Source organism: Perna viridis, chromosome 8 (genome assembly GCF_037379345.1).
Source record: "Perna viridis isolate PV_CMFRI_1.1 ecotype Kerala chromosome 8, ASM3737934v1, whole genome shotgun sequence".
Classification (NCBI taxonomy): domain Eukaryota; kingdom Metazoa; phylum Mollusca; class Bivalvia; order Mytilida; family Mytilidae; genus Perna; species Perna viridis.
Window position 1 is genome coordinate 4,083,690 of NC_142452.1, and position 19,534 is coordinate 4,103,223.

General features: G+C 33.0%; 1 protein-coding gene across 2 annotated transcripts; it reads left to right on the forward strand.

Annotated features, from left to right (window-relative positions):
- Positions 1 to 1,514: 1,514 nt before the first annotated feature.
- On the forward strand, positions 1,515 to 11,819 carry LOC148609006 (sulfotransferase 4A1-like). 2 transcript variants are annotated; one of them, XM_088595612.1, is made up of 6 exons: positions 1,515 to 1,655; positions 6,533 to 6,733; positions 8,886 to 9,200; positions 9,921 to 10,024; positions 10,787 to 10,937; positions 11,607 to 11,819. In XM_088595612.1, the coding sequence occupies exons 1-6, from the start codon at positions 1,637 to 1,639 to the stop codon at positions 11,714 to 11,716; spliced, it is 900 nt and encodes a 299-aa protein (XP_088451738.1). In that variant the 5' UTR covers positions 1,515 to 1,636; the 3' UTR covers positions 11,717 to 11,819. The 2 variants fall into 2 exon arrangements, with proteins under 2 accessions (XP_088451738.1, XP_088451737.1); XM_088595611.1 differs by lacking the exon at positions 1,515 to 1,655 and adding an exon at positions 1,876 to 2,177.
- Positions 11,820 to 19,534: the final 7,715 nt, after the last annotated feature.

Consider the following 19,534-nt stretch of genomic DNA (forward strand, 5'->3'; position numbering starts at 1 on the left):
GTCAACTCCAACATTAACATAAACCAAGTCCTGCAGTGAACTGTAAAATATAACAGAGACTAACAGATTTCTTTCTGGAAGAGTAATCAAGGGAACCAAGATTCTAGCGGAAATCAAAAGAATGTAATTCAAGACCGCAAAGACTAAACATGAAAAACAGACAATCACAATAAAGAACATAAAGTAACTAAAATAATACATGCACAGTAACAAAAGCAAATGAGCAACTCGGACTGTACGAAAAACTGGGAGCATGGACCTCTGCTTTTCTAGAAACACCCGCCGAGTTGCTAAAAAAATGTCAAGTCTAGGGTAGACGAAAAAGGAGAGGAAAACTATAACACTTTGAACAAGTCAGTTTTCATGGTGCAGATAAGTATTGAAATTATTTACTGATTTTGTTTTGAACACGTACTGTCAGTGCTAATCCTTAACTCATTCACGTGTTCAGTAATACGTCAAAGACCAAATAGTAGCTCAAGCATAATATACAATTTACATACAAAATGCAAGGTAATGGTCAGTTATATGTACGAAAGTCACAATATAGAATGCAAGAAAATTTTCACTTTTGAAGGAAAAAAGTCACAATATGAAATGCCAGAAAATGGTCACATATATACAGGAAAAAGTCATATGATATTTTGTTGGAGTGTTTATTCCAATTTTTTTTCTTTTTGTGTTTGTTTGTTCGTTATTTTAATTTTTGTTACTTTTTTTCATATTTTTTTTCGTTTTTAATTTCACGTGCATGATTTTTCACCCTTTACGATTAAGGTTTAATTTTAACTTATCCAAATAAAATTTAATTGTTTGTTCAATATTATATCGCTTAAATTAAAATTAAATAATAAATGTATGTATTTTGATGAAATCTATCTTTTAAAAAAAAAAAAAAATTTCTAACGACAAAGAAGCCTTTAATTTCCTAATTTAATTGCGTTTTCAACCATTATCATATATATTGTGACTTTTTTCTTGTGACTTTAATTCCTGTGACTTTTTTCCTACCAAAATTGAGATTTTTTTCCTGTGATATTTTCCCGTTTACCCATACAATACACATATATTATAATACAATAAAAATATAGATGCCATTAAAGATTTATGCGAGACGATAAAAACTTGAATAGAACTCTGAAAATTTTCCATTCCAAAATTAAGGAAAAAGCAGTATTTGAAACTAGAAACCTTAAATGAAACATCTTAAAAACCAGTGGCGGAACCATAGTTTTTAGATAAGGGGGGGGGTAGGGGGGCAAGAAAATTTTGAATTATTAAACATCGAATCCTGCATTCTGAGGGTATCCTGAACATTTTTTCAACAATTTTTAAAAATTGCATTTCTACAATTTATCTTACGCGGTAATACCCGTATACACTCATGTAAAGCCTCAGTGACCTTTTATTGGAACTTCACTTCACATGCATATGTCTTTGTTCATAACTGGTCTTGCCCAATATATAATATACGCTACAAGTGTTACGTTCTTTAGTTAAAAATTTAGCTTGATAAGTTGATCACAGCTTCATTTCCGCAACGGAAAGTTTACCATTCCGTCATAGATTCGGCTTGAATGTTAACGTCCCCATTTTTGACCTGCAAGGCAACTAGAATTATAATGTAGTTAGAAGAATGGCTTTATTCCCTCAAGGTAAGGCCAATCTCAATGGCAAATGTTATGGGAATATGTTCTTAACAGGAGGGGTTATATTTTTAACACCGGAAGTAATGTGGTTTGGTTTTATCGAATATCCTGTTTCGAGACTATTTGAAACCCAGAAAACTTCAACCTACGAAATTCTATTTCATCTCAAGATTTGAAAAAGAAGGTTTAAGCCATGGTTTGGGCGTTGAATGGTCTTGTTTTTAAAAGTGTTCCTAAATATGTTTTATAATGTGTTTATCGATCAGAATAAACCAAAATAAACCACACAACCGCTTCAAAACAGAAAAATCAGAAAATATCTAACCACAGACGCTAAGTGATGGGCAATGACAGACATAAATCTTTGTGAGCTATTGCTGAACGACAGATACTAAGTGATGCACAAAGTGGTTCTAGCCCATTAGTATTTCATGTTACTTGGGTTTGGGTTAGGAAACATTATTTCTGATGTATTCCTCCTTTATAAATTAAATAGAGTTCGTTCAGAGGACCTGAGTCTCTGCCAACGTAAGTAGAGAAAGACTGTAAAGTTTAAATAATTTAATATTACAAGTACATCTTTTATTTACATTCAAATTCAAAAATAAAACAATCTGTGCCGGAGCGTCAGTATTACCCCTTTTTGGCTTTTATATAAAAGTTTCCTATTTAATACTTTTTAAATCATTTTAGAAAATTTAATAACTTTAAACTGACATTTTATATTCCCTATTTAAGAACAAAAATGTGGGATGAAAATACAAGTGCAGAAGAGCAGTAAAAATCCTAAATATAAAAAAAAATTATCTCCCCTGATTACCTACCAAAATCCCTGTTAAAGCTGTATATAAATACAGAAATGGTGCATAAAAATTGCTCCTAACTTACTAAGTCTGTAGAGACTGCTGTGGCTTCGTAGTGGAAAAAGCAATTAAACTGCGAAAATCATCGCCTTGTATACTAAAATCAATATAGAGGAGTAAAAATAAAATCCAATGGAAAATTACTTTACTAAAAGATTAACCAATCAGAAGTAATAATAGAAACTTGTTATGCCTCATTTTAGCGATACGAGCAAGTTCATATCGTAACATAGAGTTAAATGAAAAATGCCGAGAGTATTCGGAAAACTCGGAACATCAACTGGTTAGATTTTGAAAAGGGTACCAGAAAAATAAAATGGCACGATCTAGATGAAAGGAGGGAAAATGTACGATAAACTTTAGAAAATGATATCGAAATCAAATGAAAATACAAAAATGTATAGTTAAAACTATATGAAAAACAGGTATAAAATTAACATCCCAAAAACTGACTCCGTCACAACTAGTCAAAGATTTTGGCTTTATTTCCCCGGTTTTTTTTTCGGTCGGACAAACGCAGTATATATATTGATAGTTTTAGTTTTACAATAATACAAATTATGTTTGGAATATTTTATTCGTGAAGCTAATCTGGAAAAGGCATTGCCTAAATCATTGAGCACCGTTTTTCATTCAAAATTGTCAACTTTCCTTTCATCTGTGACAACATCCCTTCAGCACCTGCATATGGAGTTTTCATATCACAACTCATACGTTTTCCAGAGCTTGCCGAAACTACGCAGACTTTTTGTATCGCATTAGAACTCTAACAAATAGGCTTCTGGACAAGGGTTATGTTGCTACAAGATTGAAGTCATCACTACAGAAGTTGTATGGTCGTCATCATCGTTACGGTGTATCCATCTGCACCATGAAAACTGATTTATTCAACTGGTCATAGTTTTCCTTTCCTAGTTTGTCTACCCAGGACTTGACTTTTTATGAGCAACTCGGCGGGTGTTTCTAGAAAAGCAGAGGACACTTACCCTACTGGTGCACCTGGTCCATGCTCCCAGTTTTTAGTGGAGTCCTAGTTGCTCATTTACTTTTGTTACTTTGTATGTATGATTTTAGTTACTTTATGTTCTTTGTTGTGTGTGTCTGTTTTCCGTGTCTGGTCTTTGTCCCTGGATTGCATTCTTTTGATTACTGCTATAATCTTGGTTCCCTTGATTACTCTTTCAAAAGGGTGGTCGACCCGTATGAAAATTTTTACTTCACAAGAGCAATTTTTATTTATATTTAAGCAGCAAGCGAAATCAACATTTCTATCTGAAAATTTGTTTTGTTAATTAATGGGGGATTTTTTTTTCAATAAATGAATAACTTGATTTTTTTTTCTCCAAAATTCTAATCCTTTACCCCCCTTTCTCTTTGCTCTCACAGGGTTTGACACTTAACTTTTTTTAGCGAGGTAGCCCAAAGGACTTTCTGATCAACAAATTAGGTCGTCCTCAAAATAATCTTTATACCCTATCTTTAGGTATAGTAATATTGTAAGAATAAATTTAGGTACCCAAAAGGACTATTCATTAAAATTTGAAGGTAGTCCTCTCTCAAATTAGGGTGGCACTGGACTACCGGACTACTGTTAGTATTGAACCCTATCTCAAAATGGTCGATAATGTTATAGCACTTCGCAATACTTTACATTTTTTATCCCTTAAGGGCATCTCTAGCAACATCCATTTCAGTTTTGGCCTGTCAGATCAATCTGTACAGATACCGGAAATATTACAGTTCTCCACGGATAGTGGGAATATTTTACACATATCATGTGAGGGAAACAAAATTCAGACAACACTGCAAATTCCAAACAAGAAAATGATTGCCTTTCTATGCTTCGATTTTGATAATATAATCAGAGTTATATTTTTTCCAAGGCAGGTTAGGTTCTTGACAACAGCAACAGTGGGACAGCAGAGATACACATACATACATCAACATGTTTCTTGAACTTTTTAAAAACATCATATTCACTTCTTTTAATAAGTAAAAAAACAGAGAAAAACTCAAAAACTATCAAGAAAGATGAATTTATTTTTGCTGAAATGTAATCTTAACCAATGTATTTTCATTTGTTTGTTTTAAGAAAGCGATGAACTTTCTTCGTAAGCATATGGCAAAATCAGGCCCTCTTTTTTATTCATGAAGTAATGAATATTCATGACGTCGTTGAATCATAAGAGATAAATTTCGAGTCGATGTTGGACAATTTGACGTTAAAACGAAGTTCCAAAAACTATTTTATGTTATATTATATTATAATAACCTGTTTTGAACCTCAATTTGAAGGACACAAACGCTACTACCGGTCAACATTTTAGTTTTTAACCTGATGCAGACGATGACATTTTTCAGACAGTTTTAGGGTAAATGAGAGCTATTTTACCATTCAGATGCATTTGTAAATGGATTCTATGGAAACTTCTGAAAATTAGGTTCGTTTGTATCACCCAGGAACCCATAATGTGACACAAAAACCAACATACATATATTATGGATTTTTGAAAACTTAGCAACCAGATCTGTCAACATTTTACATTGCAACTGACAATGGCATAATTCCTTGTTATTTTTTTAAGCTAATATCAGTGCCGATTGAAGGAATTTTGTTGCTTTGACATAGAAAGTATTTACTAGTAATGTAAATTTCCCAAAATAGCCGCCGAACCTACATTTTAATGGTTATACTAATGAAATTTTATGTGTTTGTTTAAATAATTTTTGTGAATATTTTTATGGCATTGCACTTGATTGAAGGTATTCTATGTGGCCCTATACTGACTAAAACATGAATGAGGTGGACAGATTTGTGCTATTGTAGATGCCATTTTGTAACAAAATGGCCGACGTATGTAAATGAGCCGAGCTGTCCCATTTTGCCATATGGGACAGTCACTTTTTGTTTCTTCCAGGACATGACTTTTTTTTGGTTAGTATATTGGGAGGAACCTGAAGGGAAATTTATATAGTACATGTAATAACTGTAGAGTTCACACCGCTTCTTGGTGCTCGCTAAAATAAGGGTATTTGAAGGCATGAGAAGGAGCCTCTTTCTTGGTATAACAAAGACCAAGTAAATTATAGTATAAAGATAAAACAACAAGCAGTTGAATATGTACTTCCATAGACTAGTGCAGTGTAAGTGTATACATAAGTTTGTAAGAGTTGGAAACATGGTTATCAAAGGAAGGATCCCTTTTATCAGAATGAATGTACTGGATGTAAGATATAAAAGAATGCAGGTGATCCATGTGCATACATGTATCTGAACTATGTACATGTTCAGATGCAGATCCAAAGATTCTCTAAAGAGAGGGGCACCTGAGTGGCCTTAGTTTGGGCCCCGCTCTATCATGGTTCAGTGGTAATCTATTTAATCAACTAAATTTTTCTGAAAGGGTTGGGGGGGGGGGGCGGTTGTCCGCCTAGGCTTCCTTGGATCCCTATGATGTTACTGTGGTAACATACCATGCTTATTTTATATATCTTTTTCTGTATTATCAAATGATATATAGATATAATGCTAACTACACTAGAAAAGACATTTTTCTCATGATCTTAATATTAAACTCATAAGAACTGAACTTTCACGTTACCTTCTTTTTAAATGGACACAATAAAATTGTGTGAATTACATTTGGATTTCTGTACTTGGCTCTTGAATAGAGATAAAAATCATGTGACTTTTGTTTTGATTTCATGATAATATCCCGTTAATCTTGATTCTAACCATTTTCACTTAAACTTCTTTATGTGTATATCCTTAAACCTTGTCTGATGGAAGAAGTATGTGAAACTTCAGCAAAAAAATTCAGTGGCAGCATGGTTCATATTACAGGAAATATTTATGGTTTATGCATTTTCCCAGTGAGGAAATAAATACCTAAAAAGAAGTTTCATGTACATTGCATTTACAATGAAGAATATTCTTTAAATTACGAACTTAATACATATATTAAGATGAATAGGGAATGTCACACGGTGTTGTCCATTTTGTTATTATATTTTTTTCAGTCCAGTTTCAAAACGAAGAAGTGACTGAATTTGATGATACCCATGGCAATAAGTTCTATGTTATAGAACATGAAGGTTACTATCTTGCAAAGAAACCCATTGCACTTGGCAAGATTCCTGATCCTAGAAAGAATATTCCAGATGTGATAAGGATGGAAGTAAGATCAGACGATGTATTCCTGGTAGCATATCCTAAAGCAGGTAACTGTTTTGTTACAGTAAAAAATAAAGTTATACTTCTTTTTCTGAAGTATCAAGAATGTTTGAACTGGGAATTTGTCAAAGAGACAACTACCCTTACTATAAAACTGAAACAGCTGAGGAAGCCAATGGTCCGACGATAATCACCGAGACAAATTCCTACATCCCAAGTTTGTCCTCGACTGGTTCCTGTATCCTCAAATATACCAATATTCATAAAAAAAAGCATTATATAGGATTACAAATGTAACATAGACTAGAGGTATATGTACACTACTGTCAAAACAAATTTTAATTTCTCCACTCTCCACAGTGGATATATTTTGAGTGGAGTCACAGTATCTCCACTCTCCACAATGGAGTCACCATTTCAGAAATTGTCTATTTAACTTCTCCTGTCTTTATTTGGTGTATTTAATGGTTCTAGTATTTTAGTAACATTTCAGTATACAATGTACATGTAGGACAGAAAAGAAATATTGAAAACAATGAAATTGAGCAATTTTATCCTGGTTTTTACCTTGGTGGAGTCACAGTGGAGCATATGAGTGGAGTAACTCCACTGGAAGAGTGGATATTAATATTTTGGTTGATAGTAATGTACCTAAGGCTCAAATATTGCAGTAGGATTGTTTTTTTGTTTTTGTTTTGCTCCGACCCTCCCTTTCCCCGATTTCATGTCCATCTGTCCCCTAGTCGATCTGTCTTCAAGTGGATCCGTTCCCAATCATTAACTGGATGCATTATGCAGGAGGAAATCATACAATTAAAATATTAAATATAAATATTGAAACAAAATTATCTTGTCCTTTTCTATATGTCTTTTCTTAAATTTTACAACTTAAAAACAATTAGATTATAGTTCCTTAAATATTACTAGCATTAGACCTAATTGAGTAGAGTTTATAGTAATTACATATGGTTATTACATTATAATTACAATATGAAAAGTCGATTTAAGTTATTTTTTTATCATTAAAGGGTTATTGTTTTCCATTTACTTGTTTTTAATCAAAATTTCTGTGAAGGTATGCATGTGTTAATGAAACAGCATGCAAACTGTGTCTTTATCTGAATAAATATACAAAACTTTATAGTTTCTTTAATTTAAAATATATACCTACCTTGAAAGTGTGATGAAAGTCATAAGTTAAATTGGCTGTAAAAAGCAAGTTTCGGTATATGACAATAAATTTTATGCACATAAATTTGTATAAGACTATGTTTCAATTAGATTGTAACCTTGTTTACTGACCTATAAGAGAACTAAACTGTCCATAAGCTCCTTATTTCTTAAGATTAATAAGACGGACATCACGTGTCAATTTTCTAATCCTATCAGTTGAATGCTATTTTAGAATTGCCCTTTACAGATCTTCCTTTAAACGACCACCCCTTCTTGTCAAAGAAAGACCCTTCTTAATGTACTGTAAAGTCTGAATTTGATTCTTTTAAGAATTACAAAACATAAGCCTGTCGTTAAAGAAGTTTTACTACAATACAGAACTTCTTCCATCTCGACTTGAGTTACTTAAATTTTAGAAAAAGTTTAGCAAAAATTGTACTTCGTATTTTCTTCGTATCAAACTGACTGTCGCTTACCTTGAAATTGTAACAAAATTACCCTAATAATAATAGAATATAAAAGTTATAAGAAAATATAGTGATCCAGGACGGATCCAAACATTTATAAAGGGGTTGATACCAAAATTTGCAATCATTTGCTCATTTAATGTCAAAATTTTGTTTGACAAAATTTAGATGTTTTTTTTTTATTTTTTATTTTAATTTTTTTTTTAAATTTTTTTTTTTCGGGGCGGGTGGGGGGGGGGTCTCCTAACCTCTGGCATCCTCGTTTGCCACTGGTGGACTTCGAATGCTTTGATAATGAAGTATTTTTCTTCACTACAGGGTAGTTTAAAAAATGACAATGTAATCCAGTCGTCTGACATATTTGCTGGTAAATCAGGGCAGTCTCGTGATGTCCGATTTATTAAAGTGAGCTACTTTAATGGTTCATTTTTTAAACTTGGATTCGTCGATAAATTGGGTTATAATCTAAATTCTTATTTCATATCGACTTGAAATTTATTATTTGTTTTTTTCTTTTTTTTTTTTTTGTACATTAAAATTTTAATACATTTCTGTGCAGGAACACATTGGACGTGGGAGATAACAACAATGTTACTGCAGGACAGTATTGAATATGTCGACGTGCCAAAAGAAACAACTATGCTTCCATTTCAAACTCCTGAAAAAATTCTTCAAATTCCTTCACCTCGGGCATTAAATAGCCACTGTTTCTTTAGACACCTGCCAAAAGACATTTTAAAGCTTAAAAACAAGTTGATTTTTGTAACCCGTAATCCTAAAGATATAGCTGTTTCGTATTATCACCACTGTAAACGTCAGATCGATTATAGTGGCACGTTTAGTGAATTCCTGGATTTCTTCATGTCCGAAAAGGGTAAGAGCAAAATACCTCGCTGTATTATATCACACAGATATAAAATAATATTGATTTGAAAAAGACACCATCTACCATTACAATCTCTTCTGGCACTCGAGTTAAATTTCTCATTTATCACTTACCATAATAATCTTCAGATTTTTTTATTTTTTGAATGGGTGCCAGCTTTAGTGGACACATATTTCTCTTAATTAAAAATTTCTTGATTCTCTAGAAAGCAGAGATGTGGTAAGATTTCCCACAAAAAATCATGAAAGACTGAGATGTTATAAAATTGCTAAATACCCCTTACGGATATTATCACCAAAATATTTCGGGTACATACATTGTATATATTTTCCCACTTTTATTATCCTAAATTAGTCCTTTGTGATTTTTAACTGGTTATTTTTAACGTGTTGGTTTTTAACAGTAGTACAAAATAATGCATTATGTATCAAATATATAAAGATTTGGAATTATTAAATGAATAACAAATGAATAAAATATTGAAAAGAAAATGTACTTTTGAACATCGACATAATATTTTCGGCAAATCGCAAACAAATCTTTTCTAGCTTAGAGCAGTGAGTAAACTAAAGAAGAAAAAAAACCAATTAGTTTTTTATTTCAATAGTACATATTACCATTTTATTACATGGATTCATTAAGCACACCCATGATTACTTGTCTACATAAAATAATGTAAAGGTCACCATCATTTTTGCTTTCCTGCAGTTTATCACTGTGCCTGGTACAAATATATGCTGGAGTGGGAACAAGTATTGGAGCAACATCCAGAAATTCCAGTGATAGTTTTACATTATGAAGACTTGCATAGGGTAAGTTTTTTGTATTGATGTGTAATAAAAGAAATAGTACTGATTTGTATGTTAAAGGAATGCTGACAGGGGCGGATTCAGGCGGGGGTAGATGCCATGCATAAAATCCTCGAAACTAGGATTGTTTGACGATAATACGTCATTAACTGTAAACAGTGAAATCTTCGCGGCAGTTTTATGGTAGATCTTGAGTTGATGTTTGGTACCTGAGTCTACCATGATGAGTTACAGATCAACTTTATGTTTTGTTCTGCTCTGTTGATTTTTATTGAAATTACTTGTCTTGGACCAATCAAATTTTATAAAAAAAATATTTTTAAGGTTTTTTTTTAACACTTGCAGATATTGAGCTGATTTTTGGTATGTGAATCTACCATGATAAGTTACAGATCAAGTTAACGTTTTGTACCGCAATGCTGATTTTTATGGAAATAACTGACCTTGGATTTTGCATTTTTCAGATATTTAGCTTATTTTTTTATATGTTAGTCTACAATGTAGAATGATGAGTTACAGATCAAGTTTATGATTCATTGAGATTTTCTTTGTATTAAAATCCTGTTTTTTTTTTCAAATACTCAATATTTGAAAGTCCAATATGTTGACGCCTTGTGCTCACTTAGGTTCTTAATATATTTTTTTTTTGGGGGGGAGGGGGATCAATCAAATATTCAGTCATATAATTTTTGCAGATTGTTGTCATTTTTTGTGTTAAACTTATTAGTTGTTATTGTAATATTATTCACGAGGACTATTTTTTAGGACTTTGTTGGTGAAGTTGATCGGTTAGCGAAGTTTTTAGGTGTGCAGAAATCGACAGATTTTTATAAGAAAATGGCTGAAAATTGTTCGTTCAGTCAACTTAAGGAATCGTACAAAGAAAGGAGCAATCTGCAATTTATGTTTAGAAAAGGTACTTTTTATTATGATGTTGATTTTTCGTTCCGTTACCATGGATTTTATTACTGTTGTTGTCGGGGCCTCCATAACTTAAGGTGTGTTGATACTTATTGAACACCTTTAAGTGATCCCTGAAAGTTTTTATTATTTCGTATTTAGGTTGTACGCTGGTGCATTTGTAACATATCACCATGTCCGTTCTTTTTCTAAAAATAGATCCAAGACTTACTAATATTTATGACCACACAAAGTGTCGAGATAATATGATACCACCTCCGACAAGTTGCGTATCCATCCATCCGTCTCTCAACGGTTTCCAGATGAGAACTTGAGAGCGGATCAATGCAACTTTGCACAGTTGTCACGTACCATAAAATACACGTTATTAAGATTTATTTTCAGCAAATTTCAAATTGTATTTATATTAGTTAGAACTTTCTTAACATTTTGCCATTCCCCTTTATTTCATCATTACATGACAGGGTATCACTTAATGGTACATTTATGTCATAATTTAGTGTATCTATTTCTATTTGTTCCGTGTGTTATTTAGTACAGAGTTTTTTTTCTATTTTATTTGATACTTGCTTTTATGAGAAAAAAAATGGAAATGTGCGTATTCGTTTCTCTGATTTTATATTTATTATAGCTTTGCTAGCCAACTATTTGTTTTATTTTACAGGTGTTGTAGGGGATTGGAAAAACTGGTTTACTGTTAGCGATAACGAGAAATTTGACAAATTCTTAATAGAAAAAATGTCAAACTCTAAATGGACTTTTAAGTACCAATAGAAATTCCACTATTTTTGTTTATGAACTAGATCGTAACTGTTATCGAATTTAAGGGTAAATCCCTTCAATATGAAAATATATACAATAAATTTGTTCGATCCAATGTTTTGCCGTATTTATTATAGTTCAAAATGTTTGAAATAGGCAAATATGACGTGGAATTAGTAACTCGAGAGCAATACCGTAAACTAGGATATGTTTTATTTGAATGAAATCACAACTCAAATCAACAACAAATGTGATGACAAAAAATAATTTAAAAAGCATGTTAACTTCACAAAAAGAAGATTAACCAGGATGCTAAGATAATTAGATTAATCAAATGATCAAATGTCTTTGTAAAGTTTTTCCTGTCTGCAAGAGGACAACATGAAGTGGATGTGGTAAGTAAGTTGATTTGCTGAGTGAAGCTATTTCAATTGCTGAATGAATGTCCTTGTACCCCTCAAAGTTACCGAATGTCCTTGTACCCCTCAAAGTTACCGAATGTCCTTGTACCCCTCAAAGTTACTTTCTTATTCTTACAAACTTGTAATGATGACACTTCGTTATGCAGCTGGGAAGATCCATCGAACACAAGTTCACTTTACTCGTGTGATTAATGTACAAAAGTAAACAAAGGTTAACTGACTTAAAAATTTCAAAACAATAAAATTTATGACAATTAATACTTGTCTTTTAACAGCACCATTCTATTACAATTTTTTTTTTAACAATAATATCATATTTATTCCACAATGACATCAGGATTCCAAGCATATCATAATGCTTTCTGTTTATTTTCACTAGTTGTCCAGGGAAACAACTAGCTGCAAAAGCAATATATAAAACAAAATATATAAAGCAACTTTCCATAAGGTACGAATTTACAGTTCACTTAATTAATATGCATATAACTTCAATATGTATTTATAAATTGCTTCAAGACTCTCTTAAGTTTTTATTATCTGATTTTACTCTGTTGCTTTAAAATTCTTCACAAAATTTTTAAATGTGTCAGTTGTATTTTTTCGTTGCTGTGATACATAATATGATTTGTATATAGAAAATCTATTTTTATTATTAGAAAATAATTAAACCGGAAGTACTCTTTATAAAAAATTTTGTATCAAAATACTAAATGTTTTATATGTACGAACCTAAATGATGTCATATTTTCATCCTAAATTCTGTAAGGAATGAACATGACATAAAGTAGTGTTCACATTCTTCCAATTTTATACAGTAGTTACATAGATTACTATCTGTAATTTTCCATTCATCAAATTTTGTTTTGTTGGAACAATTTGCTGCAACAGTTTCCATTGTTTTTTCAACTTTAATTTTTTTTCCTGTAGAGAAAAGAAAAAAAGAAGATTCATATATGGTTTTGTGAAACAATTTTTTTCTTCCTTTAAAAATTTTAACCAATTTTTTACACCAATAGATCCTTCCATTTTTAGCTCACCTAGCCTAAGGCCAGGTGAGCTATTGCCATCACTTGGCGTCCGTCGTCGTCGTCGTCGTCGTCGTCGTCGTCGTCGTTAACAATTATTCAAAACTCTTCTCCTCTGACACTACTTGACCAATTTGAACCAAACTTGGTATGAATGTTCCTTGGGGTATCCTGCATAGAACTGATGTGGGGATTTTGATCCGTTGAAAAACATGGCAGCCGTTACTGAAAATAGAACATAGGGTCAGTCAGTAGTTTTTCGCATATATCTCCAAACCCGTTAGGTTTAGCCAAATTCTGACAGGTGGTTAAAGTGTTCCTTGATGTCTTACTGCTGGGTGGTAATTTGTTTAGTTACCTTTGACCCCGAATCATGAGTCGAATTGAAGAAGTTCGTAATCATTGTGATTTCATTTCAAGAATTTTATATTTAATATTTATCGTTGATTAATACTTCATAACTGTCCGGTAATCCTTTAAATTAATTGAAATCCATTAGATGACCAGTCACACATCGGAGGCAGGCGCGGATCCAATGACTGGCGTACCGGGCGTACACCCCCCCCCCCCCAAATCGGTAAAAAAAAATTCACAAGTTTCACTTGTTTTTGTACGTGTGCATTTAAATTGTTGACTGAAAATTTTGCTCATTATATATTTTATTATTGTGTACATTTATCAGTATCGTTGTACAATCCTTTAGACTTATATTATAATTTATATATGCGAGGCTCGTGAAGTGTTATTTTTATATGGGAGTAAATATCGGTCGGCATTCATTAAAGACCGAAATTGTTTAACACGACTAATCCTTAAAAGATGCATAAGTTATATTTTAAACGTACTTAAAATCTGAAATGTGGGTCCATAGAAATACCCATGAATACCCAAGAATACCCCAAAACATAGAATAATCATGATAATTATAGAAAACATACATTTTCTATTGAGACGTGATATTTTTTATTTTTATCATCAAAGTTTAAAAAAATATATATATATGAACAGTTAAACTGGTGGGTTAAGACAGACGGGTTAAATGCATCTAGCACGGATTCGCTTGACCGAACATTGTAACCTGACCATGACATCAAATGATAATGCAGCACCTGGCCAGCGCTAAATTGCAAACATTTTCTTGAATACTTGGATTTATTGATACATCACCGTGATCTAAGTCAACATACATCAAAGAAAACAAATCGAGTATCATGCATCATTAGCATTGCGTAACTGGTCACATTGATAAATTCCGGGTGATAGTCGGGAAAAAAAAATCTAGAAAAAAACTGAATAAAAACATTATCTTTCATCAAATAAAACATATTTCAATCAAATTGGAGGTGCAAGGTGACGAAAATTCATCTGAAATATTTTTTGAATGGAAATTTAAGTGACGAAAACGATCTAAAATATTTTCGTCATTGATGAAATCCTTTCGTAAATGGTGAAAATGACGAGCGCTAGCTAAACCACTGATAGGGGTCAGACAGTAGTTTTTCGCAATTATCTCCCAAACCGTTAGGTTTAGCCAAATTCTGACATGGGTTAAAATGATGAGATCTATCTGTGGTCAAATTTTCATTTTAATCTGTTGAGCCATGTTGGAGTTATTGCCCCCTTTTTTTGCTATTTTGAATATTATTTCTGTCAAAAATCTGCTCCTCTGACACCACTTGACCAATTGGAATCAAACTTGGTATGAATGTTCCTTGGGATATCCTACATAGAACTGATGTGGGGATTTTTGATCCGCTGAAGAACATTGCCATCATCAATAAAAATAGAACATAGGGGTAAGACTATGTGCTTTTCAAATATATCTCCAAAACCGTTAGGTTTAGCATAATTATTTCAATTGCTGAAATGACCCATAATATGGTCTCGGTAGCCCGAAATAGAAGAGCGCCGCGCCCTTGGTGCCCTTACACGTGCCCTTCTGCCCTCACGACTTTTCTGATACGCCCTTGTGCCTTTTTTGCAACGGCAAGTTCCGAACAGGTGTGTTTTTGCATGATCGATCGATTTCCTGTCATAAATATTACAACTACAGTCATGACACGTACCTGAAGTTTACCTAGAGAATACAATCATGGCATTAAAATCAATTAGTGTAGATTAAACTTCACAGGTGTCAATTACCAGATATCAGTTACAATTTACCTATTGTTTTGTGTAATTGATTAGCATAATTAGTTTGAAGTAGGTCATGAAAACTTCAGCGCGTGCCCGCCACTTGGGTGGTATGATTGATCTCAACAAGACTACTCTATGTTGCATCTGATAACTGTATATAACGTGCGTTTTGAGTCAGTTTTTAGTTATTGATAAACCACTATGCCTTCGCAGAAACGACGTTCAGCTCAACTTGCCAGCGACACGCAGAAAGTTGCAAAGACGAACGCATCTATCAGATCGTTCTTCAACACAGACTCAAATCGATACCAGTCATTTTATATTTTCTTTCAAATAAAATATTTATGTGACCACGTACACATACTGAAGACATTAAATTTTCGAACAAAAGTTTTAAAAAATACATAATTTTAAAAGTTTGATTGCTTGTTTGAACCAGTGCGGCAGCTGACATGATTTTATCGTGACCTATGACATGACTAAAAATAGATTTCTTAAAATAACTTATAAAAACTCGCTGCTCATTAGATTTTAAAAGATTTAGTTACTATTTATTGGATTAAATATTTATAAAAAAAGTTTCGAACGTTGTGCAAACAAAATTTATTACAAGATAAACAATGACGAATAACGCATACTCACACGGAGATCGGAAGCCGATTTGCAAATAATTTTACTTCTCCGTGGAATTAAAATTTATAAAATTCATATCCGAATTTCATAGCCAAAAAATAAAAAACAGCAACCCATCCTTAATCACAAACCACTGCAGAGACCATTGACTTGCACTAGCCTGTAGAGATAGCTTCAACCCCTTACCAGTCATGAATAAAACTGATGAAACGTTAGAAAAAATCTACAAGTATTACAAGTATAGTTGCGTCCATACAGCCAGTCTGAAAATGGTTCAAGCTGCCTTTAACCAAGCACCACAGAGCATTAAACAAGCCAAGCACCGCAGATGGTTATCCCATGACCAAGCAGTTTCCAGCATAGTTAGATCCTGTAAAGCTATTGTTGTTGACCTAGGGACGTCAGGTATAAGCAGTGACCCAGTTGGTAATGGTATCCTGAAGAGTCTTAAAGACCCAACTACACTTAGATCACTCTTGTTGCTGGCAGATACACTACCACACATATCCACTTTATCACTGGTCTTCCAACGTAGAGATGTTAACCTCAGCATGGTAAAATCAACAGTAGACAAAACCATCAAGATGTTAGAAACCAGATAATCCCAAGATGGACCTTGGCAGCTGAAATACTCCCAGATGTCATCAGATCTACAATTGACAACAACTCCAAGTTCTGACTTCAACACACAAATCAAAGAACCATTCCTCACCGAACTGATTACCAGTATCCAAGACAGGTTTGTTGACGCAGACATCATTGACCAGCTTTCAGTCCTGGATCTTAGTGCATATAGTAACTATAAAAACAAATGTTCATATAAACCATAAGAGGTGGGGTTCAGCAGCTACATGTAGTTATCAGAAAGAAGAATTCAAACAACAAAAAAACAAAAACAAAAACAAAAAAAAACCCAAGAAACAAAGAAAATTACATACATAGGAAATGAAACAAACAACTTGACATGGTAAACATGCGAACAAAAAAAAAGTGCCCTTTCCGACTACAAAGGTGCCCCACTGCTCAACAGCGCCCTGCCCCTTTCAATTTCTAGCTGGAGCACTGCATGGCCTTCTTAATTGTAAAGGAATCAGAGTTGTCAGGAAACTCTTTGTAAGAGTTATTGCCCTTGAAAGATGAAAAATGCCTCTTTTTTTTTTTTACAGTTTTCAGCCAATATTTTGAAAACAATTATAGATGGAAAGAAACTTTCAGTCGCTGAAATGATCCTTAAGATAGTCCTACTAAAGTTTTGTTGAGTCAAAATTGTTGGACAACTCCTTGTTAAATTTATTGCTTTTGAAAGACAAACTTTAACCAGGTGAGCGAATCGGGCTCCTGGGAGCCTCTAGTCTTAGATCCAGTGGAGTAGTGCAGCATTTTTTTTTGTTGAATTATTTTCATCTAGTATACAACAGTTCGTCGAAAAACTTATCTCATTTATATTCACTACAGTCCTTTTTTGAATTCTCAGTCTATTTAACATTCTTAGCCAGTGATTTCGTATTGCTGGTAAAGCATAGATTTCTGAAATTCAATTACTTTTATTTTATTTTATTAATTTATCTAAAATAATTTTTTCATTTATTAATCCGTTCTCGCCAACAATGTAATTTATGAATAGTATACCTTGTTTAATCTAGTGTTCATTAACCAGAGTTTTATTGTTGACTTAATGTTCTCATTATTCCAAATTATTTGTTTTCTGACTGCAGCAAAACATCTTGGTTAGTTTTGTTTCCACCTGCTGTGCACCAGGATGTAAGGACTTGTTTATAAAATTCCGGGATTTTTTCAAAGCCTTTGTTAAGTTTGATGTCGGAATTATTTGTTTTAAATATCAACCATCTATCTCCAAAAGCGTATTGTATTGGTGTTATCTTCCAGTTACAGATTTCAACTGTGACCAAACTGTAACGTTTTACCTACGACGCTTCTAAAGAAGTAAATTAGTTTCTGATATCGATACGTAACTCCTCTTTATTTTGCGATTCATCATTAAATTTCTTTTTACCTTATCTGGGCTTATCATCCCATATTAATTTGAAACATTTATTTCCTATTTTTTTCAAGTACTTGTCTGAAATATTTAATGAGCTTCCAATTAATGTAAATGTAGGTACTAATACTGTCTTGATTATAAAAAAAATTACCTGATAATGTGCGATTCCTTTTCTCCATGATATCAATAACTCGGTAATTTTATTTTCTCAGTTTAGCACTCACTTTGCAGTGACCAAAATGTATTCCATGCGTTTTAATTGGTTTATCCATCTAATTAATTTCTCCTAGCTTGTCCTTTGTTACTTTCAATTTTCCGACCCTAAGTCCCTCTGTTTTATTCCTATTTAAAATCAAACCAGAAAATGATCCAAATATTTCTATTTCATTCATTGCTAATTCAACATCAGTTTTAGAATTACAAAACAAAGTACTATCATCGGCTAACTGAGAAATGTTGATACCATGTATACTGCTATCAAGTTTTATACTAAAACCGTTCATATTTCAATTTGCTCTTAGTCGCTATGCCATTATTTCGACTGACAGAACTAATGAAAGGGTAGATAGAGGACAACCGTATCTTATACCCCTTGAGTTTTTAAATGTTTCAGATACTCACCCATTACACATTACACATGTTTGAAATAACGTGTATACAGTTTTTACCCATCTGATATTAGAGTCATTAAATCCGAAAAAGTATGAGAGAGTAATTAAAACAACCAAGATTATAGCGAAAATCAAAAGAATGTAATCCAGGGACAAAGACCAAACATGGAAAACAGACAAGCAACAAAGAACATAAAGTAACTAAAATAATACAAAGTAACAGAAGTACATGAGCAAATCGGACTCCACTAAAAACTGTGAGCATGGACAAGGTTTTCCGGTAGGATAAGCGTCTTCTGCTTTTCTAGAAACATCCGCCGAGTTGCTCATAAAAAGTCATCGCTGTTACTCCAAAAAAGACGATACATCTAGATACAAGTATATAGTTCTTGTAGAGATTCCTCATACTTTGTAAAAAATAATTCCAAATCATCTTCCAAATATACTGAAGATGCTTACAATGCCGGAAGTTTTTGTCGACAACATATTTGTCAAGTTTGGTGGACTCATTTTTCAACAAACGGTCGGAATTTATATGGGAACAAATTGTGCTCCTCTCCTCTTTGACATATTCCTTCACTCTTATGAGGCCGATTTTATAGCCGATTAGATCCAAAAGAAGAATATCGTTTGGCTAGATCCTTTAATTTCAATTTCTGCGAAAAAGATGACGTATTATCGTCAAACAATCCTAGTTTCAGGGATTTGATAAATCGCGTCTACCCCAAAAACACTTGAGATAAAGGATACTACAGACACTGTGAAGTCAGCCTCATATCTTGACCTATACTTAGAGATCGACGGTAAATGAAAACTATTGTCCAAACTACACGACAAACACGATGACTTTTCATTCCGTATTGTCAACTTTCCTTTCATCTGTGGCAACATTTCTTCAGCACCTGCGTATGGAGTACTGTGAAAGTACTTTATTTCGTGGATACCAATTTTCGCGGATTAGGGAAAATACACAAGTTTGTTGATTCTTGAATTCGTAGTTT